We start from the raw sequence: 25,024 nt of genomic DNA on the forward strand, positions 1-25,024 counted from the left end.
GCTCATATAGTCCGATCAAAGGGCAAGGCTGTGACCACACACGCACACACCCGTCCCCTTGCTCAAGGGGGACAGTAACCACCCACTTCGTCATTGAAACTTTTCGCAACCTGAGCGAGGCGCGAACTCCCGTCCACCAGTTGGCAAGCGGGAACGTTACCACTGCACCAGCGAGCGGTGTGTGTGTGTGTGTGTGTGTCTGTGTGTGTGTGTGTTTTAGAGCCTGGGAAAATATATTTATCGTCTCCTTTGAAAGACATTTTCCTCTCCAGATTAACTCCCTTTCGTCTTCAACTACGCCGCATTCAGGAGCCGTCTGTTTGTTTACTATTGGTTGCATGGGAATTAGAGCGAAAAATCTGAAGCATTAATGGCCTATAGAACTGATGGAAAACACACAACAATAACTTAGTGTAAGAAACAAAAGGAAGGTCATTGATATCTGAATAAATAGAACAAGTGGCTAATATTCTGATAGGGAATTGTGTCAGTGGGGTGATTGCGATAAGATACTCCTATATATACAGTGTGAATCAGAGATGGTGGAAATGATAGGCTGAATTTATATATGTTGTGAAGTAGAGTTATGAAATTTAGTTTAGAACTTTCTCAGAACCATAGCGATAGTTTATGTTTTATTCATGAAGCTTATATTTGATCACATGGCTGAGAGTCCTTGGTAGACGATTACAGTAATAGCCAATCCCAAATTATCCCAGTCCCAAGTTATCCCAGTCCCAATTAATTATCCCAGTCCCAAATTATTCCATTCGAGGTGTTGGGGCCCAAGGCTAGGCTACCTTAGGCCAATGCATTTAAGGGTAGATGATCAGACACCATTTGGGGTTTGATCCTACACATACTTCAGGCTCATCACTCCGTTTTAAACACTTATAATCTATCTCATCTTCCTCCGTCTATATCATCTCCTTTCTGCCTTACCCATACCACTGCTTCACCTCTCTTCCTACCTAACCCATGCCATTACCCTGTCTCCCTACTTCTGCCTCACCTCCCTCTTCCTTATCCTGTGTGTCCTCCTCTTTCGTGGCTTCCTTCTCTGCCTGCTCAGCCACCCTAACTCTCTGCCTAATCTCCTGCCTAACCTCTCCTTTTTCCTCTTCACTTGTGCCTTCCCCTCTCCTGCTTTTCCTCTCTCCTGCTTAACCACCTGCTTTACCCCCTACCTCACCTTCTGCCTCACCTGCCTCACCTCCTGCCTGACCTTCTTCCTTAACACTCTACTGCCTCACCTCCTTCCCCAACCCCCTGCCTCACCTCTCTCCTCCGTATCTTCTGTGTGATTCTCCTTGTGGCTGCCTCTTCCGCCCGCCTGAGCCTGTCCTGGTGTTCCTGCTTCTGCCTCTCCCTCTCTTGCCTCTCCCGCCTCGCCTCCTCCTGCCTCACCTCCCACTCGGGCACCACCTCACCTGTTCGACGTACCTGGAAGGGATAGGGGTGAGAGAGAGAGAGAGAGAGAGAGAGAGAGAGAGAGAGAGAGAGAGATCATGTCCACATTCCATACACGTACACACACACCAAACACATGTTCTCGCTCACCACACCTAAGTGCAAACACACACACACACACACACACACACACACACACACACACACACACACACACACACACGTCCCACAAACGTAGCTTCACACACCACTCACATCGCAGTCAAAAGTCCACTGACACTTCCTAGCCAGCTGTGACGATATGAGGTGTTACAGAAGAATGACAAATAATTTTAAATATTGTTCTGTAAAGGGATGGTCGACGAACTTGTGCTGGTGGTGGTACAGTCTACACATCCACGTCTTTTATATCGCCGTACACTTACACCCATGCAGCCCTATACACAGACACATCCCACACGTATACCCACCCCCTGTAGATCCACATACACCTACACCCCACATTTAAGCACCCTTACACATGTACACCCCACACATGTACACTAACCAGGCCCATGCCGACGAGGTGGCGTAGAACATCGCTCCTGGAGAAGTAGTGGGCCAGGTGTGCATCCTTGAGACTGCAGTACTCTCCTTCGCCCCGCCGTACCTGCATCATGGCCGTCAGTTCCCTTCCTTCTAGGTTCTATACGTGTTCTGAGGGAAGGTTGAGACTTAGAAGAAACGGACTTGCTGGCTTAAGGTCCTTGTGAGATCGATAGACGTAAAATTAAGTCTTCGTCATTTTTTTTCCCCTCGTCACATTTGTCCCTAGCCACTTCAATGGTTATAAGTCCTTCATAACACTTAAAGCACCATATGAACACTAAAACAGCAACTTAAATTAAGCCTGGGTGGCCACTTGAATGTTTAAATCTCCGCCTTGGCACTTAAAACAGGTGAACACTTAAATAACAACTTAAACTGTACTTGGATGGCCTCTTGCATGTTTAAATGTCAACGGCACTTAACACTTAAATAACAACTTAAGCTTAACCCGGATAGCCACTTATATGGTTACGTATCCTTCCCGGCACTTACAACACCATATACCCACTAAAATAACCACATACACGCGGCCTAGTTAAAACTTGAAGAAATATCCACTTCGACACTAACGGCATTATATAAATTAATCACTTACATTCTCCCTGGACACCCACTTAGATGCTTAAATATCCACTTTGACACTTGCAACTTTACGTAAACACCAAGGCCCATAATCTTGTCACTTAAGGAGGCTCCCAAGCACCTCTTCCTTAGCGATTTATTTTTGGATACTAACGGTTAATATAATTTGGTACGTTATTTATGAAGAGTATTGGCGATATTAGAATTATTTGAATATCACAGAAGAGGGTAGCAAGTTGAAATAAGCAAAGTAAATCGCGTAGGAAGAGGTGTTAAGGAGATTACGTAAAAACCCATCAGTACCCAGTAACACACTTATATGTCCTCCTAATAAGTATAAACTAAAAACGTCATCTTATCCAAGGAGCTAAGCTGTAAGATAATAAATTAAAAAAATTAGAATAAATCGCAAATGAAAAGGTGCTACAGGGATGAGAAAAGAAAATAAACACTCCTTGCCCGTCCTCCACCCCGAAGACTTACAGTGATTGGGTTATTGCCTTTTCCCTCACTTCGATTTATGGTTTATGTGAGGGCATTTAAACTCCCCAGCATTGATTTCCGCATTCCAAGGGGTCTAGACATTCCCTCACCTTCCCTTATTATTATTACGTATTGCCATTGTTATTATTTGTGGGAATTCTTTTATTTACCCATGCCCTTCTTTTTTTTGTCTTTTTTGTGAGGGTCCGGATATACTTCTCACTGTTCCCATATTTAGATCACTTCGTGTGGTTTTGTTTGAGCTGCTAAACGACGTGGATTCATATTTTCAAGCTTTTTTTTTTTTTCCTGTACAGTTCACACTCCATTGAATCAAATAATGTGTTTCTAAATAGCAAAAAACTGACATGGGTTAATTAAGGAGTGCAGAGGTTTCAGTTTGGTAATCATCTTTTTTCCAGAATTTTGAGTGAGGAGAAAGGAGGGAGGAAAGAAAAAAAGTTACATTGTGATTCTTCAGCGACCCTCCGAAATTGTGGCAGCATGTACAGGCCCATCGAAATGCATATACTATTATTTGTGGGCATCTGTGATTAGCTATACTCGAGTTAATAATATGTTTGGTGTATTGAAGAGAGTTGGGGAGGTTTCCAGACAATAAAAGGGAGTTCAAACCTGAAACCTAATATCTTCGCAAAAAAAAATAAATAAATAAATAAATAAATAAATAAATTTTATCGAATTTTAATAGAGTTTAGTTTCATGATCCTTTGCAATGTGATCTTGTTTTATTTAGTTCTGTTTTTTTGTATATATTTCATGGCAAGGAGGATGTGGTTCTCAGAGGCTGTTATTTGTTTCGTCACTGTCTACTTTCGACCGTATACCGGATATCTTATGGATAGTCTGTAATAGTGAATTCTTATAGTACTAGTTAACTTTTTCTGTTATATCTCTTTCATAATATATATAGATAAAACTTTGCTACATTTTTTAGATTAGAGGAGAAACTGATTCGGTGGATTACAAAATAGAATGCCTGGTTTACAGTTAGTCAGACCCTAAGTATATGGAATAGGAGAAGAAAACACACACACACACACACACACACACACACACACACACACACACACACGCACGCACGCACGCACGCACGCGCGCATTTGAGTCCCGTGAAAATTATTATGGTGTGTTTAGGGCGGGTTATACCTCACTCGTCCCCACACTGATCCTTCTGTGGCCTGACCAAAAAAAACACGCACACCACGAAAACACAATTAGAGTAGAAAGTCCATGTAATATCAGGATTAGAAGTACGTCGACCCATTCTTTCAGGCTGTGACGAGGGAAGGTGTTACGTGACAAAAAAATAACACCAATATGAAGCATGCAACAACAGAATATGAGAAAGAAGAATACTCGGTGACGTTCAGGGAAGAATGAGGATATATGGATAGCAATACGAAATACTGGCAGGTGATATTCGACGAACTTTTTATTTTCTTGATAGTAGTCGGGGAATAAACCAAAAAAAAATCCGTTTTGTTCGAAGAAAGTTAATTTACCAGCGCGACGTTATCAGATTCTTAACTGGAGTCACGCATGTTTCTGAAGGTTAAGCCTTTTCCCTATATATATATTTGTCAGACCTTAAACACACACACACACACACTTTTCTCTGACTGTTCCAATTTGTCACAACTCACTGATTCATCGAGAGTATGAGTCTTGTTGTGGATGCATTTGGAGATTTTGTGATATCTCTTCATTGGCGATATATTTTACGCATCGCACCTGAACATTCTCCAGTACGTCATTAATTCAGAATATACCAGTACTGAAAGTTGTAACACAAGAGAACATTAACCCTTTTATGTTCAGGACAACTTTTGTACGTTATTCAGAATTATACCAAATGCATTAATGAGGTGAAAGTGAGTCACAGGAGCCTGAGTTTTAAGGAGTAATATGCAAAATATATCGCTGAGGACGAGATTCTGCGAAATCACCTAAACCAACGGGATTCTGGTTTTAGATTTCCAGTGAAGTTGAACGACATAACTCTGAGTACACCCGTAGACACTGCAAGATACTGTACGTGTGTGTGCGTGAAACGACGGAAGTAAAATTGCCCAACAAGTTGCTGTCGTGGGACGTTATTGCTGTGGGCTTCAGCGTTGGATCCATATTACCACTTCAGTGCCTTGTGTCATCGTTACGCATTATTGGGTCACTTTATATGCTATAGTTTGTCCTCCTTAGCCTGGTGGAGATTTTTGTAATTTTGCAGCTTATTTCTTTTAGCTCATTGGCAGCCTAAGACAACACTACGGCCCCGCACCCTTTCCATAACACTTTTTTCGTAATTATCACTGTATGTTTATGTTAATTTCTTGGTATTGCGCAGCTTTCAAGATGGAAAAATGATAATTTTAGGCCATGTTAAAGCAAGCAGCTTATCGTTAGAGAACACAGAGAAATTACCATGGCGAAGGACAGCACCACTCGCCTTGCCTTCACACTCAGACATACACACACACACTGCCGATATCTCTCTCCCTTTCCTTCCTCCTTCCCTCCCTGTGACCCCCTCCCTCCTTCCCACACCACACGATTATCGTCACGCAACACCCACCTACCTCTCGCATGTCACAACTTCCTGTTTTATCTCTCTCCGATCGCATCCATTTCCATATCGACCTCACCAACAGAGACAGGGACAACATGGAGGGACAGGAGGAGAGTGCAGAGAGGATCAGAGAGGACAGGTAGACGGAGGCAATCAATGGAAACCCCCTCCCCCACCCCCGCCCCATCTCACCTGGCTCAGCCCCCCGTCTTCAGCTGCCCCCTCCCCAGCAGACAGCATAAGTAGGATCTATATATACACCAGCCCCTGCGACCCAGCGTAACCGGATTTCTCTCCTTCTCTCCGGTGTTTTGTCCCTGAGTTTTCCACAATCCTACTGTGAACTGCCCTGTCCTGTCCTGTCCTGTCCTGTCCTGTCCTGTCCTGTCCTTCCCTGCCCTGTCCTGCCTTAGTTAACTTAACCTTTCTCTACCCTTCCTTATCTGCCAACTCTGACATACCCTACCCTACCCTACCTTACCCTAGTGACCCAACCCAACCCAGCCTTACCCTACTCTGTCCAACCCTACCGTATCATACATACCCTGCTCTACCCTACCTTGCCTTGTTTTGCCCTGCCCCGCTCTTTACTACGCTGCCCTACTTTGCCCCGCTCTGCTTTGCCCACACAAAACCTTATCTTACCCCACTCTACCTTGTCCCGGCCTGCCCTGTCCTGGCTTGCCTTACTCTACCCCACTCTACCAAGCTCTGCCCTGCCCTACCTTACCTGCCCTTACCTTACCTTACCTTACCTTACCTTACTTTACCTTACCCTACCCTATCCTATCCTATCCTACCCTACCCTACCCTACCCTACCCTACCCTATCTTGCCCTGCCCCCCCCCTTGCTCTGCTCTTGCCCAGCTTTGCCCAGCCTTGCCCAATCCTACTCTACCTTGTCCTACCCTTCTACCAAGGTTGGTTCAAATAAGATCAAAACTGAGTTCGCCTTTCCCTGTGTCCTTGGCCTTTGACTGATTGTTCTTAAAATTGAATCCTTTTGTTCCTCTCTTATCCTCAGCATTTCTATAAAGCTTGGTCTGAATCGGGTGAAATTTTTAAAATTTGCCTTGTCTTATGGCCTTTGCCTTTGACCTATTGTTCTGAAAAGCAGTAGATTTATTCCTTGGCAGACCTTCAACCCTGCCACCAAGCTTGGTCAGAATCGGATCAAAAGTGTTTGAGTTTTTTAATCACACACACACACACACACACACACACACACACACACAGACGATAGTCAAAGCATAACACCCTTTCTCGTTTAGCTAGTCGCGGATGAACTCATTTATTGGTGCCGAGATCTGACATTTCAAAGTAGCCCCTCCCCCCAATGAAAAAGCGAATCCCCCGAGCTAGGGCCAATGGACCACATAGCTCTGCAGAGGAAGGAGAGATCCTTGGAGAGGCCGCTGTATCTCAGAGTCACCAGAAATACCCTACCCTGATGCGGGCTTGAACTACCAGCCCTACGGTCGTGAAGCGCAAGCTCCACCATTGAGCTATTCTAGCCACGGTAGCCCCGAAACAGGCATGTAACAACAACATTTCATGGCCACGGCACACTCCCCACAGGTAGCCTAATGGGGCGAGTGAACCGCGGTGTTGACAACATTGCAGATGGGTGCAGGGAAGGAGGGGGTGAGTATAAGAAGGAAAAAATTATATATTACAGTATTTCATGTAGCTGTGGGACTCTGTAGCCTTTTTGAAGTTTATAAAATAATTAAGTAGTTTGCAAGTTTCATCTATAATACTTGCACATTTTAGAAGCACCATCCCTCGAACAGTTGTTATGATAGTACGTCTCAGGTGACTGTTACGCTTCTGCTTCCTGACTGCCAGCGAAACATCAGGAGCCGCAATCCCTTTGAGGAACCTTCAGTAACTGCCATAACCTTGAAGGTGACAAGCATGTGTGGTGTCTAAAATCTTCTTTTGCCTATACAGTATATGGAACTGCAATGGTGCAAGCAGCGAGACAAGGGGAGGTACTAACCTGAAAAGTTTCAGATTAGGGTTTATCATCGATGTAGCAGGACACGCACCCATATAATTTAAGGAACCACACGCTTTTTCCATTAACATACGTGGCATAATCCTGGATAAATGTATGCTTTACTTTAAGCAGCAGGAAGACCTTACTAATTCAATTAATATGCCTCCAGTTCATTTTCTGACCATTTTCAGGGTGGTAAATGACCTTTCCCTGCTGAATATTTTTCTTCCCTGTTATCATCATCACGTTCCTTAAGCCATACCCGTGATTGTTTGTGTCTGGCCTGATAGAAGAAGCTTGCTCAGACGTACTCAAAGGTGGATTTCGTCTCCCATTTCCCAACTGGAGATTAGGTTATCAGGTACAGTTAAGCAAGGTTAGGTTAGACTTAGTTAAACTTTTAGGTTAGGAAAGTTGCTTCAGTCATTATGTTGATAAACCAGATGACACTGCTGAACATACCCGGTAGCTAAAAACATGTGGGACGCTGATGTACCACCAGGCCTTATGGGATTATGGCATCTGGCAACAAACAGACAGACAGACAGTATTTACCACCACAGAAATAATCAGAAAAATATAAGACTATTAGGAAGAAGTGATTTGGTAAGGTGCTTTTGCTGAGTAAAGCATATGTTTTCCCTGTCCTGCCCTCAGCAACATACACCAGAGGCCATCAGTGTCAGTTTGCATCACCTCTGAATGGTACAACCTTTTGAGTGTTATAGGACAAATTTGTGCTTTCATACAACTGTGGAGATTTCTGTAAATGTATATAGTAACATCTCTTAAATTACATTTTTTACCTAATGTCTTGGATTATTATTATTTTTTTCACATACAGTAAGTTACTCTGGAGCCCTTCGTGATGCATGGAAAGGTCTTTTTAGATAAATTTTTATATAAAACCTATGTTAATTTGATAGTGTTTGATGTGATTTATTGATGTGATGCACTTGCTTTTCTTGGATATAAATATGTACAGTACTTTTGATAATGCAGTACGTGTCTGGCACTGTCGTCCCTGGTCATCTTAATAGGTTCGGCCTAATGTAGCACAGAGAAGTGTGCTATTGCAGTATCAGTAGCCACGATTATGGGCAACTTGTAAAATTTTTTTTTTTTTTTTTTTTTTTTTTTTTTTTTAATACCCATAAACTGCAATTTTCCTCAATAGTCTACTGGATGAGAGGGAGAGATGGAGTTGAGAGATATCATATATGAAAGAGGGGGGGGGGTATAAATTGGATGAGGGCAGTGAAATGGCAGGGGACAGGGTGACTTAGAAGCAGTTTGTTTGTGGCCACCCCTTATGGGATTAAGGCGTTTGGCTCCAGATAGATAGGTAGATAAATAATCGACAGGACCTGCCTCTGACTGCATTGTACTGGTACTACAATGTTGACCGATTGAGTTTCCTATACTTTTTTCATTTTCCCATTACAATAGGAGCATGGTAGACTCTGACCTGGAATATTCCTGCCCGTGGGTTATGGCATCTGGCTGTAGAATACAGTAGATATTTCAGTATGACCACTTCCATCTTTTACCCATAAACCTGGTATTTAGCTAATGTAATAAGAGAAACTACCGTATTAATATATTCAGTATGTATATTATTTTTTGTTAATCAGAAAAAAATGTACAGATTCAGGACACTGTAGCAGCTAAACTATTGTATATACTGACGTAACAGATGAAACACATACAGCCTACTTCTGTGGGAGCCAATAAGACCCCTCCCCAAGAAGAAATAACTTTTTTTTTTTTTTTTTACACCACTATTACTGCAGATTTTCTGCAAGCTGCAGTGAATGAGTTAAATTGTTTTACCTCCCAGCCCCCCTATAAGGTACATATCATACCCTAAATATCCTTTCTCCGTCAAATGTAGGGGCGGGGGAAGTGTAGGACGTCATGTTCCTCCATTTAGCAAAGTAGTGTGATGTCTGTTGGCCAGTTTTATTCTGCAGGTTAAGTACCGTAAAACGCCATAACTTCGGACATTTTTTATGTGTTTTAATGAATAACTCCTTGTAGAATGGTGCAATTTTATTCCTGTTGGTGTCATGTGGTAGCCAGGGAGAGTACCTACTAACTCCATATATTTAAAAAAATTAGCCAAGCTAAACTTGTGCTTTTTTTTTTTTCATTTTCAAGTGTCCGAAGTTAGGAACAAATTTTCTAACTTCGGACAGCTCTTCCAAACTTCGGACATCCATGTATTTTCCCTTTAAACATGAGAATGGTTAATGGGATCTATCTCTGGACACACTGGCCAAACTTCGGACACTTGAGAAGTTTTTAAAAAGTGTAAAAAAAAATATTGGGCACTCGTGACCAAGAGTTATACATATATATAGAGATGTATCCCAAAATATCTTCTTTTTGGAGCTCGTAATTTCATATCACATTAAATTGCATCATATCACATTGTAGTGAGGTATTCTGGCCGTAAATAGAACTAAGAACTATTCACGAACTTTTTGAGATGAAAAAATAAAATAAAAATGCACTGCATATACCCAAAACTGTAAGAGGAACTGTCCTCATTTTCCTAAACAAAACTTCACTTAATTATCAAGTATCTACCTCATTGACTCAACAAATGCATACCGAAATAACAAAATATGATGTTGAACATTTCTTACAGGTTCTAAAGACACACACACACACACACACACACACACACACACACACACACACACACACACACACACACAGTCACTGCCGTCATCAACCATTGGGTATACAAATGTGTGAGGTGTACCCTGAACGTGTTTGAGAAACCTGACATGTATTTCTGGTTTTACCTTCACAATGATAGCAATATAATGCCTATATCTGTCTTTGGTATCAAAGGGAACCCTCACAACTACCCAATCTGAGGGAACAACTTTATCCCCAATAATCTGGGTAGAGGTGACTGTCAGGGGAGATGCTTGTGCTTCATGGTTGGGTGCAGATGTGGAAGTGGAAGGCTGTGCTGCTATCTCTGCTGTATCCTATTGTGGCTGCAGTGGCTGGAGTTGTGGATCATCAACTTCACACTCTTCATGCTGGCTCTCTGTTTCATTTTGTAGTGCCCTTGTAGTAATACTCATGCCCGGTGACACATTCAACCTTTTCTTTCGCCTTGGTTTCGCTATAGCTGGACTTGAGCTTGACTGACTGGTTCCATGCCTCATGTCCTTCAACAATTCCAACACTGAGCTGTCTAAGGCAGTACTGGTAGATGGTCCTGGTGTACCAGTATCAGCTGTATCTTGGATTGAATCTTCTGGAAGTCTTGAGATGGATTTCTGTGGATCAAGAGGATAAATGCCGCACTTCCTAAACCCACTATGTAGGTTGTCAGCAGTGGTCCCTTTAACTTTATCCACCAGTTTGGTCAGTAGTGCTGGGAAGCAGTCTTTAGGTAATGAAGCACTCAGCCTACCAACAGTAGTTTTCTTGAAGTTCTCGAGGATCTTACGCCAGTGCACTTTTAAAGGCCGGAACACAGCAACATCGAGAGGTTGTGTCAAGTGCGTGGAGTTAGGTGGTAAGAGAAGAAAGGAGATATTATGTTTCTCACATGACTCAATAACACTGGGTCATACATGGCTTGCCAAGTTGTCTCCTATAATGACAAATCTACCTGTCTTGCGTTTAGCATAGGGGAGGATAATTTTGTGGAACCAGTCATCGAATGAACACGAGTCGAACCATCCACTGGGGGACCTATTGTATAGTGTTCCAGGAGGGCCCCCTTCAGTCCATGTATCGTAAAGATGGATAGCTTTATACACCACATATTGAGGGAGTAACACACCAAATGCAGTTCCAGAGAACATAATAGATATTGAGGATTTTGTTGAGTTCATGATTCTCTCTGGATATTTAGTGCCCCGCCTCACTATGACTTTCTTTTTACCTGGATCATCAGTAAGATTGGTCTCATCAAAATTTATTATGTTCTCTGGAGGCACACCTTCTAGTGATTTTTTCAGGTTACTGTAGAACTCGGCTAGCATGGCTCTTGTCACTCTGGCTCTGTCAGTCTTTATATTCTGGGACAATCGTCTACTAAGGGTTTGTTTGTGGCGCTTGAAGAAGGAATGGGCCCATTTAACACCAGGTACATTGTTACTGAATCGTGACACAACAACCCCTCGTTTGTCTAAATATGCTTTCACTAACATCCTCAAGTCCAAATTGTTGAGTGGGAATCCCCATTCTGCCAATGTGAGGATTCTCTGACACACCAGTAACTCTTCATCATGGCTTAATGAAGTATTACGTCCCACTTGTTTGCAATATTTTTGTATCAGGTAATCATGTAATGTGCTCTTTTTTAATTTATATTTTTCAGCTGCTTTGCGCACACTCATGTTCTTGTTATTTATGTCATCTTTAGCCTTTTCCAGGGCACTTTTGGACACTTTACTGGTGTAGGCTCTTTTCTTCTTTATAGGAGATTTCGCTGTTTTAGCCATGTTTTTCTGTTTATATAATTAGCATCACTTTACCATTAATATTATTGTCTGTCCGAAGTTTGGACTTTATTTGGCTCAAATAATTTGTCTGTCCGAAGTTAGGAATTTTTTCTGCAAAATAAAGAAGTATTCATTAAAGCAGGCATAGCAAGATTATCCATGCATATATTTTGAAACAGTTTACTTCCCAGTACTTACAGCACTTTTCTACATATAATCGTACTGTTCACTTTTTTACAATTGAAACTGTTTGTTCTGTGTGAACAAAGTTTTGCAGGGTAAGAAAATTCAGTTATTTTTTCCAATGGATTCACGAATTTTTTTCACCCACACATATTCAAGCTAGTTTAATAGGATTAATACATAATAGTCTTAGAGGATTACCCTACCTACCCACATCATTATTTTTTGCAAATATCGCATTCTCTTCCAATAAACTTGAATTATTACATTTTTTTATGAAATGTCCGAAGTTTGGACGCCGTCCGAAGTTATGGCGTTTTACGGTACTACAGCAGTATACAGTAACTTAACCAAACTAAAAGAGATTAAAATGTAATTGACTCATACAAGATAAGGTATGTCAGTTGTAGTTTATTAACCTGCACATCTCTCTTATTTTTATTTATTTTTTTTCAAGCTTGCCTTTCTGGGTCATATTCATTATGGATCATAAACAGTTTTTGTGATAAATGATAGCAGTTCATTGTGTTCAGGAATCATATTGCTTGGATATATTTCTTACTTGAACATGCGCTTGAGTTTGTATAAGTAGTGTTTGGTAGATGTATGAGGAAGATGAAGACAGTCTTATATACAGCTGTAACTGAAGAAAATCTATCCTCTGGTACCAAGTCCCCTAGATTTTATATAAGCTGTTCATTGCAGATACTAAAGAGGAAAGATGGACAAGCTTCGGAAGGCGCTAAGTGGACGAGATAATTCGGATGAACAGGAGGAGGAAAGAGGAAACATCATGACACAGGTACGGTGTGGAATGCAAATAAGAATGTTGTAAAATGAGTGGTGTAGTTGTTGTAGGTATTGATATTTGATTCCCCTTTGTGATAACTTCCATAAATGTAATCTTTCCTGCTTCTCCTAATTATGGTACAGTACAGTAATTTTCTACCTCATGGTTAGAAGGAAGAATTGAAAGTGATTATTGGGGGAATTGTTAAGAATCACTTCTAGATTTTTTATTATTAATTTTTAAATACTGAAAGGGGGCATTGTAGAGACCAAGGCCACTGTTGAAGGCCTAGGCTAAACTGAGTAAAGTATGTGCAGTACTGCAGTTGTAGATCTTTTGAAACATATCAAGGGTGAGACTTTTTATTTTTTATTTATTTTTTACTGGAAGGGGTGGTGAATGCAGCACTCAGGCATGATTCATGGTACCAGTATCACTCATCATGGCAGTAATGGCATGTGAGGTCAGGTTCTTTTTTCTGTTGATTCTAACAAATCAGTAAACCCAAATAATGGTTAATCATCTGGAACAGTGAGGTATTCACATGGCAGAGAACTATCCTTGGATGTAACCACCCTTCATTGTCACCAAAAACAAGATAAGAATTCCAGGGATTTGGAGGATTCATTTGCATCCATTCTTAATGTATCATTCGTCTTAATTTGTGTGTGCATGTGCAAGTGCATAATATGTTCACTGTAATTCAGTACATAGCCTGCTGTTGGTTTATGACTGATTTGAAAAGCATGGTTTATTAAAGGTGCTAACATTTCAGTAATAGTTAATTAAGAGCTTTCAGAATCTTTCATCAGCATTCAACATCTGGAGTTTAGTAATTACATTGAGTTTTGTCTTCCTCATCATTTGGATATCATTTCATTTTGACAAAATTATTGTACATCCATTGGAGCAGGATATGTGTTCCCATTCCTTGTTAACTTCATCAGTTACAGGGGAGTATTTCAGCCACCAAAGTCATTTAAGCTATAAACAACTGTTGTCAGGTACTTCAACCAGTCTATCACACTTAGCCTTATTTTTGTTGTTGTAGTTGTTGTTGTTGTTGTTAGGGGAAGATTTATGTAGTGCTCTTACCAAGATTTTGTCTTGCACTGTGTGTTATGTAGAGCAGTCACATTTTCCTTAATCAGGTTTCCCATACTTGTATGTTAAAGCCACCAACAAAATTATGTGGTGAGCTAGGAGCAGTGACATTGTTGTAGGTGTAGAAAATATTTTAGTCCTTCTTGTTTTCAGCTATAATTGTTGTGGTTCACAATTCTGTGATTATTCATTCATAGTGATGAATCAGCCCCACATTGAACTGTGTTCATTGTGAGGATACAGTAGAGCATTTTTAGTCCTAAGCTGTTGTATGCTGTCAGGATACTTAATGGCTAATAGGATATGGATTGTTTGATTTCTGTTTACTGAGTGGTTGCTTCCTTGTGGTTGTTTGGTCTGTCCAGCCTGACAGACTGGGGTTGATTAACAGCAGCAGCAACAACCATAGATATTTAAGATTGATTTAGATACAGTATTTAAAGTATAGCTATATGCTGTGCCTGTTTTGAAGGTAGACATTTTAGTCTCAGAGATCATCTTATGTGCCATTTTACAGGAATGTCATACATTATTTAACTCAGTTTACTTTTTTTTTATTAACTCCAGTTACTCTGTTTCCAATAATCTTTCCAATTGTATAATGTATTGCAGATATGGTTACCTAATGTATTATATAAAATCCATTACTTTGTGAATGGTGCACAAGTCTTTGTTAAGATTATGATTCATACCAGTATTTTTATAAATTCCTTATTGTGAGATTTTTCACTTTCAGCAGTGGGATGCGCTTTTGACAAATTAGAATTATTATAGGGACTATATGTACAGAACTATCATTGAAAATATTATGGTATTAAAGCAAAACCATATTACATCATGCAGCTTCATGTGTTTTGTAGAGTGTGGGATTGCTTGATGTTTGTTCTGTGATTGTTTTAACCATAAATTTTTCAGCTTCTGCAACATAAGTGAAAAATTTTTGTGGTGTATGGAGTGCTTGTATTTGGCTACTAAACTCCTGCTCTTTCTCCCCTAGACAGAGGACACACCACTCCTACGAGTAAGTTTTGACTCTTGGCATTGTTATGTGTATTGTTTTATTCATTTATATTCTGTTTGTGTAGGACATGCTGCAATATGATATTTTTTGTTACCTTCAGATGTGTTGTTGATTTTATGAAATAACATTAATGTCAGGATTTCATGATTAGTCTTAAGATCAGGTTGTATATCAGTGTAATATGTACCGGTATTGCTGCAAATCCAATGCAGTACTTTGCTTTATGTAATGTAACTTTGTTGTGCATGATGGACTGATGCTTTGTGTTGTATCTTACCTTTTTCATTAAGTATTTCTTCACCATTAGGTGAAGCTTAGACATTTTTTATTAGTACTGTATATAAACTTTTTTATAAGCTTTTGTTACATTTAACAGGAAACCCAAAAATGAATTCTGCAGCATACAGTACCACTTCAGTAACTTAACCAAATTCTGCAAGCTATCTGTCCACTTTATAAAAAAAATTTACACGTCATCGATAAGCCTCAGGAAAATTGTTTACAGCGGTACTTTAGTATCAGTGTAAACAGTTCTTTCCAGTGACATTGTTAACATCTCCCTCTCTATCTGTTTCCATTCTTCATGTTTAAGCATACAGCTAGAAAGCATGTTGCTATATTTGTATTACTGTGGGTTCTTATATATTCAGATGCAAAGTGTGGGACTGTGTATTGTGTGACAGTTGTTGAGAGACAAGAACTGGTTATTCAGTATGGGAGGAACTTCCCATATGAGCATAATTGTATATTAATTATTAAAATAACAAAATGGCCAAGGCTTAATTACATATGATTTAACTGCCATAAACACTGATGAGATTTTGTATTTGCATTTGTCTGGAAGGAAACTTCCCAACACAAACAAAATTGTATGTTAACTGTAAAAACAAAGTGACTAGCGGTATTAATTTGGCTGCCATAAGAACTCTTCAAATAAGTGCCAAGCCCAGTAAAAAAAAAAAAAAAAAAAAAAAACAGCCCATATTCATTGATTTAGGTCCAGTTTCATCCCTTTGGTTAATCCATTTACCAACTTCAGATCTGTTCACATCTGATCGTGTCTGCTAAAACCAGTTATGGTCATCCAGCTTCATTTTCTACCAAATTCATATTGAGGCAGATCAATTCAGATTCATCTTTGTCAGTTCAGGTTATTGTAGGTCCTACTGCCACAAAAACATGTGCCGGAAGTAAGCTCTGTTGGTGCCATAGATTTTATGATGACTCAACGTGGTTGTTTCAGGTCCTTTCAGATTCCTTCAGCGATCAGTTCATCCATTCAGGTCATGTCTGTAGAGTTGCATACCCAGTTGGAGCAGTTGTAGTTTGAGATAACAGTGTTTAGCTGGTGGTGGAGCAAGGTGGAAGTACTGTAGTACACCCTGTGAAGATTTGCATTGTATGTTGGGTGGTGATGTTGGAAAGTTAAAGTCACAGGTTCAGCTACAGATTCAGTGTGATTGGTCAGAAAAAGGGTGGGGTGAGTGAAGAGGAGTAGATGGGACAGCCCCTGATGGTAGTGGATGGTGGAACAGGATGTAGACACTATGACTTTTAAAGATGGGTGTTGTTGGCAAGACAGTGTGGGCATTGTAGAGGTTTAAATCTGTTTTCATATGAGAAGAACAACAGCAAGAAGTTGAGCACATAACTTTCCCATCAACATGGACTGTGGCAACATAGGACAAAAATAATTTTGTTATGCTCTCTGGCCTTTTTTCACATCTCATATTTTACACTTCCTCATGCCCCTATCAAGTACCTCAGCCTTAACACTCCCTTACTTCTCTCATCGTACACATTCTCATCATTTCTTTCTCTTTGCGCTTTCTCACCCTATTTCATTATTTTTTTATACTTTCTCATCCTGTTTCATCATGTCTTTACTTTCTCATTCCGTTCCATTATTTCTTTTTACATTCTCATCCTGTTTCATGTAGCATTTTGTCAGTTTCTTCACATCTCCTCACTCTGTGCACTTTTTCATCTCGCCCTTGCTCTGTGCTTTTCCATCTCACTCAGTCTTTACACTTCATCACCTCTCATGTCATTGCAACTTTCCCCACACACTGCACTTCCTTCCAGTCCCCTTCTCTTTTGCATACCCATGTCTTCCCATGCTGTGCTCCTCTCCACCTTCCCCCACTCTAAGCATTACATCACTCTTTACACTTCCTCATTCTTCCTTATTGTTCTCAGCCTTTGCTCTTCCTCACCTTTCTTCGTTGTTGTTTATATCATTGCCTTCACTCACACTTTCACCTCCTCGTTTTTCTTTGCAGTTACACTTCCTCACCCTCGCCTTCCCACAGACTTTCACTTCCTCGTTTCTCTTTGCAGTTACACTTCCTCACCCTCTCACATGGTTGGTAGTACGGCAGAGCTTTGTAAACTGCAGCTGAGAAGCAGGCTTACGAATTCATACAACTGTTTTTGCAACTATAGTCTCACTAAATCCATGCAGTTGTGGATGTAAAAAATATACAAATGAGAACCAAAATCACAACACTGCATTTTCCTACTTTGTATTGTTTGGGACAGCAGAGAGGATGGACCATAACATTATAAAATGATGAGGCAAATGGTAATATCAGCAACAAAAAGGATATGAAGTAGCTTCTTTTAGTACATATTTCATGGTGGATGAATTTTATCATTCATTCATTCATCATCTGGACCCCCTTTCCCACCCTAGGGCATATTAATAAAAATTATCAGGTCTGAGCAAAGTGGCTAGAACTTATATACTTTGCTGTCCCACAGGTGACCTTATCAAATAACTGTTCAGTGGGGCAGGTATATAAACTTTTGAAGGCAGAAAACATATTATTCCCCAAGTGTAGTCTCTGTGTATCAGACTTAAAAAGCAAGCAAACAGTAAATTTGATGTACAGTGGAAATTTAATCACTTTCTGGTGGATGGGAGTTGTGGAAAGTAGTTGGTGGGGTTCTTGTCCCACATCCTAGGAACATGAAACTGATGAGTTCAGTATATACAATCTGATTGTAGTTAATACATATTGGTCTTAGATCAACCAGTACAAGTAGCACACCTTTTTCAAACTAGCTCAAATTTTACCAGTTTAGAGGCAAGCAAAGATGCTTTCCTTGACACCCCTTTCATTTAGAAATGTCGCTGGGAATGTATTGGCCAAGACACCTTTGAACCTAACACCCACAACTGCAGCAGCAGTCACGGAACTGTGAAATCGGACATTCTTGGTATCACTAATGCATGCCAACCCTGTTTTTCCTTCTCATCCTCTTGTCCTTCACCAGCCTCATCAGTGTGTTCCCTTGACAGGTGATGGACAACAGTACCCTGAGTTGGAATACTCGTGTGAAGGGATTTGCCATCTGCTTCGGTGTAGGATTCCTCTTCTCCTTTTTGGGATCAGTATTCCTCTTCCTGCCTAATGGAATCACCATCTTTGCTGTTTTCTACACGATTGGCAATATTTTAGGCCTGGGCAGGTGGGTATTGTAGTGGACTGTGATGTGGTAAGGAAAATTTAAGGAAATGAGGAGCAAGACCATGAACTGTATTTTTGTTGACTTAGGTGGCTTTGTAACTCCATTTAGCGAATTATTCATTATATTGCACCATAATAATCTCTTATAGACCATTGACACCTTTTTGGTGCTGGAAAGAGATGCCTTCACGTGGTGTCCCTGCTGTGTAGTTATACGAGTGTCCCACAACTTTCTCCCACTCTCCCAAAAGGAGGATGGTGGACTGTAGGAGAAGGGCAGATTCAGCCTGCAGTCCAATGTTCATGCCTAGATGAGCCTGGAGCCATAACAGCTACAACAATGACAACAATAGTAACAATATTACTTTACTATCAGAATAGTTTGTATAACTGTCAGAGATGAGAACATAATCATACCAGATACAGTATACAGAAATAAACTGTTAGGAAAGTGGTGCTAAAGAGTTTCTTAACAGATAAGTCTATATTCATTGGTCAGTGGAGAATGAGAGATTGACTAGGAGAGTGTATGTGGGTGAGCTTACAGGGGAGACTGAGGATTAGGTGGAAGGATGGGATGTAGGTGTACAGTGTGTGAATGAATAAAAGTACAGTACAGTACTATACATTATAAGCAGATTTGTTAGGAGAATGATGAGAGGAAGGCCAAAAACAGTGGAAATTTTGAATTGTAGGAATATTTACAGGAATAAGCCTGCAGTAATGTGGTGGATGGGCATTGTTTGATAAAAGTCTGAGGATGGTTTTATCAGTTTCACCTTGGAGTAACTGTCAGGATCAGGTATCTGGCAATATATGGTTAAATTATCACTGGTAAATTGTTTTATGAATAGTTAAGTTCTGTAGCTTTTCCATTTATTGTGCATTTATTTTATGCACTGCACTTACTTTTCTAAAAGTAAAACAAGTAAAATAGAGCAGTACAAGATTTGATGATAGATGAGAATAAGGGGGCTCAGATATAAATCTTTTTATGAGTTAGTGGTAAAACTCTATATGTGTAGTACTACTTATGTACAGATGGTTAAGCCTTTGAGGTGCAGCCAGGATTCTAGAGTTGTGACCAGTGTATGTTGGTAGTGATCTGTCTTTCCCTTTCCTTGTTTTCTAGATTTTACCTTATCCCATCCATAAGTGAGAAAAAAATCATGATGATAATGATGAAAAGAAGAGCATTTAATATTAATCCTTTTCAGGTAGTGGAAGCATTTATGAAGTTATATCTGATTATCATGAATGACTCCTAGTTTCCTTCCAGTACATGTTTCCTGATGGGTCCAGTGAGTCAGTGCAAGAGGATGTTTGCAACGACTCGCATCATCGCCACCATCATCATGTTTGCTGCCCTGGCCATGACACTTGTTTCAGCTTTTGTGGTAGGTACACTAAGTGAAAAGGAGAGAGGAAATTTTGTCTTGAATATAGAGACACGTTTCCTGTATATCTTTCAGTGTCCGTTTGTAATAGAATACCGTATCTCTTAGGCCTTCTACAACACTTCTTTTTTGGTTAATTAGTCATTAACTGTTTAAAGCACTATTGGTATATGTCACTAATATGGGCCTTTTTTATTTTTTATTTTTATTTATTTTTTGTCAGCACCATTCTGATACCAAGTACATAATAAGTACTTCTGTGTTTTAAAGAACAAGAAGAAGAAAGTGCCTTTGTCACACTGGAGGTGAAAGATTAGTGGAAGATTTATTTACAGTAATTTTCCACTGGACATCTGTATTACATATATGTTATACTCTTGTTTTCTTGACAGTCTTATTCAGCTTAAGATATATATACATTTCTAACTGGTGTGATTACCTGTAGTTGTCATTAATCCCGTCAGTGTAAGAGATTAGTATGCCTTTTGCCTTTAATGCAAAGTAGGAAGAATATGAGTACCGGTATAGTACTTGCACCTAATGTTCCTGCTTCACCCCCACCGTCTTCCCCACCTTATCCATTACTTCTCTCCCTCCGTCTCTGCAACTCATTTTATATACTGTATATATATATATATATATATATATATATATATATATATATATATATATACTGTATACATATGTTTTGTTTCATTCTACCTGAAGAGGGTCCAGGTTGGGGTAAAACTGTTGTATCTTTCCAATGAAGATCATTTTTTTATGTGGGTATAATTCTTTCATTGTATACTATTTACAGTCAGCTTCAGTGCTTTGTTTAATGTTTACTGACATGTGTTAACTTTCCAGCTTCATAACAAGGCCCTGGCGCTGATAATGGTTGTGATACAGTTCCTTGCCATGACGTGGTATTCTCTTTCGTACATCCCCTATGCCCGAGATGCTGCCAAGAAATGCTTTGGATCATGCCTTGATTTGTGAGAGAAGTTAAGGTAAGGAAATAATAAAGAGGTTATTGAAAATGATGTTGGGTAATTGTTTAGAGAGAGCAAGACTTTGTTGTGAAAGGCATAGTAGAAGTTGACATAAAAAATTAAAAGAAAAAATATATATACGTAGGAATTAATGAAAGCTTTGGAGATTATGCAAGGTAATGAAAACAGAACCCTGAGATGAAGATAGATATGGAAAAGGTTGACCCCATGCTTTAAAATTATTAGAGATGACAAAGGAAATGTTTGTGAGTGAGTTAAAGCATTGGAAGTAATGAAAAAAGTTAAGTGTGAAAGAAGTCTTGATGATTAAACTGTCCACTTCACCTCAACCTAAAATGGCCATCTTTCCATCTTGAGTGCTGAGCTGTAACAAGAGGTTAACACTGCTGAAACATAGCCTTAGTCAAAGAATTGCTGTGTGTAAGGATGGAGAGCTGAAGTACTGAATTATTTTGGCTTTGAATAATGGGGAATAAGCTGCAAAAAGATGAAAATCTCAGCCAAGTTAAGGCGGATGAACTATAATAGGTGGCATAGCAGTTCAGTGACAGTGTCTTACAAATAATTGATTTAGAATAGCTGCTGATGATCATCAAACATATTGATGCAGTTTGACAGGTTGACGAATGAAGAAGTGAAGGAACGTTGTGGGATGGATGTGGATGTGGTTGAGAAAATTAGGAGAAATACACTAAGGTGGTTTGGACATGTGGAGAGAATAGAGAATGAGAGACTGACTAAGAGGGTGTATGTAGGTGAAGTGGAGGGAGGGAGAGGGAAGGGAAGACTGAGGATGAGGTGGAGGGATGGAGTTGAGAGGTATATGAGGGAGGGGGGAGTGAGTTGGGGGGAGGGCAGTCAAATGGTGGGTGACAGAGCGACTTGGAGGCCTTTTGTCTGCGGGATTAGGTCCGCAGGCTATAGATAGATAGATTGTATGTCAGGGAATTAAATTTTTGATATAAGAGTTGCAAGAGGCAGACTGAAAAAGACCTGGCACAAGGTCATAGTGTGTGACCTCATGGATAAGGCTGCCAGATATTGAACAGCATGGAGAGTCGCCATTAGGTGGCCAAGGCTGACACGTGCAAGCATGGTGGAGCCTTTATAAATGATATAATATGATACAAACAAATCATCTTCATAATCATCCTGATCTTTTTTGCCACCTGAGGTAGGATCCTAAAAAACAAAGAAAGAGATGGTATGAAAATGGGGTAACACTCAAAAGCATGCTGAAATTGTTTATGTGCCAACTAGAAATACCACCTGCAAGACAGTGATTCATATCCTCTGCAGATGACTTTAATTGCTGGTATTAATTTATAAGTGTTGTTCAGTTTATATATCCAGGAAGCTTAACCCCTTGAATCTGGGTGACTTTTATTTATTAGTAATATTTTTTTTATTATTTTTTTACTGCAACCCCTCAATTTAATTTGAATTAGGAAAGGCATTTAGTCGTATGTCCCAAGCAGAGTAAAACCATGTGGTGGCAACAAGAATAAGTTAAGAAAAACATCACCCAGGTTCAAGGGGACAGCTAACAGGATACAGTGGTTCAACATGATGCATTTCTCTTTCAGTTGTGGATGCAGATATAAGGTATACCACCAGTGCCACCAGTTTGTTAAAGTCCTCTGTTGTTGACCAAAAATATATACAATACGTACAGTGGTGTGTGTGTATGTGTTTATAGGCTGGTATACAGTATATTTTATAGCTTGATTATATCCTTTCACTCTTGTTTAAGCGGTATGTTTTGTATAATTTGAATATCATTGAGCTGATAAAAAGCAGTCAGTACTATATTATGGGTCATTATAATTGTAAAGTGATTAGCCATGTACAGTTCTGTATATGTTTCATGAACTCTCCACTTGTGTTGTTGTACAGTAGTATAACTAATAAGTGATTGTGGGGGAATAATTTCTTGTTCATTTTTTTTCCTTATTCTCCATTAACTTTGTTGCCCAAGTGCAGGTATACTGTACAGTGGGGTCTCCAAAAAAAAAAAGATAATAATGCGAAATGTGATTCTGAAATGCAAATCCATCGTCTGAAAGCAAGGGGAAAATGGTGTTTCCGCTCAAAATGGTAGTATCTGAACCCACTACCAGATGGCTGATCAGTTTCCCACTCCCACCCTCATGGCATCTTTCAAGTTTCAAGACTCTCAGTCTGTGTTTGCCCTCGCTGCACTCACATATTGTGGTGTATTTAGCATTGTAGAAGATCTGCTCTTGCTCACCTATTCCATCATGGTCCCGGCGCATCATTCCAGGAATAAGAGGATCACTTTGGAGCTGAAAATGAAGGTTATAGAGTTGAATAAGGAAGGTAAAAGGAACTCAAACATTGGACGTGAACTTGGTGAATCGACAATGAAGAACATTTTCAAGGACGAGAAGCAGACTTTACGAACCGTCAAGACTTACGGAGGTCAGCAAGTGGACGAGCGAAGTAAGGTTGCTAATCCTGCAGTTTTACAATGGAGCGCTGCCTAGCACACTACATTCACAGTTCTGTTATCTTTCTTTAACCCGTTAACTGCTCTATACAGCCTGGGCTGTTCCAAGTGCTACTGCTCAATACAGCCCTGGCTTCGCAGATGAATTTCAAATATAGTGCCATGGTGACCAAGGCCGACCCATGCAAACATGTTTGAGCCTTCAAAACCGAAGCCAAAAAAAGAAAGAGAAAATGAAAACTTAAAAAGAAAATGAAAACCATACATTCCAATAGGGAATCAGACACTTCGATGTTCATCCATGGCCTTACCAAGGTAAATATTTAGCTAATATTTTGTTACTGTATACTTTGGCATGTGTTCTCGCAATTCCTAAGACAAAATTTGGCCTTTGGGAAATTTAATTTTTACCCCTATGTCTGCACACCACGGACACCTCCAAAAAACCGCCATTTGTAGTTAACTGGTTAAGCAAAAGTCTTTCTTAAAATGATCATCAGTAATGGGGAAGTTATGTAAATGACAAAGATAGGGTGAGGTGCCAACTATATACGTTATTTCCATCTGTTCAGTTGTTTCTGATGTGTGAAATTTCCAGTATGCAGTGCATTTTATCAGCCATATTCTCGCATATTGAGAGACCCCACTGTATATTATTTTGAACTCATCCTCCAGCTCAGTTTAACCACCTATTACTGCTACAGCCATCACTCACTGTTAATTTACAACAGAATGAAAACCTTATTTTGCTTTTTCCACTCACTGTCGATGTAAATTATCCATCTTACTTACAAAATGTTAGAGTGTATAAAGGTTCAGTAAATATGGTATTCCAGTATAACTGCTTCTCATAATATTGTTAGAACATTAGCTAATAATATTGCTTCTGGAAATATGTTGTATTTATTTATTTAGTGCCTGAAGTATATGGAATCACCAAATAATGGGCATTTGTAAATGATATACAGAATATATTAGCCATTACAGAAATGTCATAGCGATGTATACCACTTAGCACTTAAGTTGCTAGCAGCCTTGTGTTATGTGAGGAAGGGAAAATTATACAGTATAAAGTCAAATGTGAAGTGCTTAGGTCCAAAGGCATTACTTAAAAATACATAATTATAATTAAAAATGATGAGAAAATCATGTAATAAGTAGCCTAGTACCATTAACCCCAGCTGTGCTAATTCTTCGTAAGGTAGTTTACCTACCCCGAGTCATAGTTTTAACCAATATAAATTGTGCTTGCAAGCATGTTGGAGTCTTTATAAATGAAATGAAACTTTGGAGGTTTGCAGCTTGATCAGCACAGACCTTCATTATGCCTCATATGAGGTCTGCAGCTCAGCAAGTAGTAGTAGTAAATATAGTGAAGTGCCTTATCATAGTATTTTATCTTTCCTTATATATCAGTAAAAAGAATGTCCTCATATACTGTACATTGATTGTGTGAGG

The 25,024-nt window shown here is 39.7% G+C and overlaps 1 protein-coding gene across 2 annotated transcripts; it reads left to right on the forward strand.

The window, feature by feature from the left end:
* Positions 1-7,500: 7,500 nt before the first annotated feature.
* LOC145394048 (vesicle transport protein SFT2A) lies at positions 7,501-23,042 on the forward strand. Of its 2 annotated transcripts, XM_080268017.1 has the most exons (7): positions 7,501-7,561; positions 13,022-13,118; positions 15,208-15,231; positions 18,536-18,705; positions 19,984-20,101; positions 20,951-21,093; positions 22,683-23,042. In XM_080268017.1, the coding sequence occupies exons 2-6, from the start codon at positions 13,038-13,040 to the stop codon at positions 21,080-21,082; spliced, it is 525 nt and encodes a 174-aa protein (XP_080124143.1). In that variant the 5' UTR covers positions 7,501-7,561; positions 13,022-13,037; the 3' UTR covers positions 21,083-21,093; positions 22,683-23,042. The 2 variants fall into 2 exon arrangements, with proteins under 2 accessions (XP_080124143.1, XP_080124144.1); XM_080268018.1 differs by lacking the exon at positions 15,208-15,231.
* The last annotated feature ends 1,982 nt before the right edge of the window (positions 23,043-25,024 follow it).

The sequence above is a fragment of the Coenobita brevimanus genome, chromosome 26 (assembly GCF_032717465.1).
Source record: "Coenobita brevimanus isolate Jiangsu-jjx chromosome 26, ASM3271746v2, whole genome shotgun sequence".
Lineage (NCBI taxonomy): Eukaryota > Metazoa > Arthropoda > Malacostraca > Decapoda > Coenobitidae > Coenobita > Coenobita brevimanus.

Excerpts from the sequence above, each read along its gene's own strand:
- LOC145394048 (XM_080268017.1), top strand. The coding sequence starts at position 13,038 with ATGGACAAGCTTCGGAAGGCGCTAAGTGGACGAGATAATTCGGATGAA. Across the intron at positions 13,119-15,207 it reads GAGGAAACATCATGACACAG|ACAGAGGACACACCACTCCT; the intron begins GTACGGTGTGGA and ends TTTCTCCCCTAG. Across the intron at positions 15,232-18,535 it reads AGGACACACCACTCCTACGA|GTGATGGACAACAGTACCCT; the intron begins GTAAGTTTTGAC and ends TTCCCTTGACAG.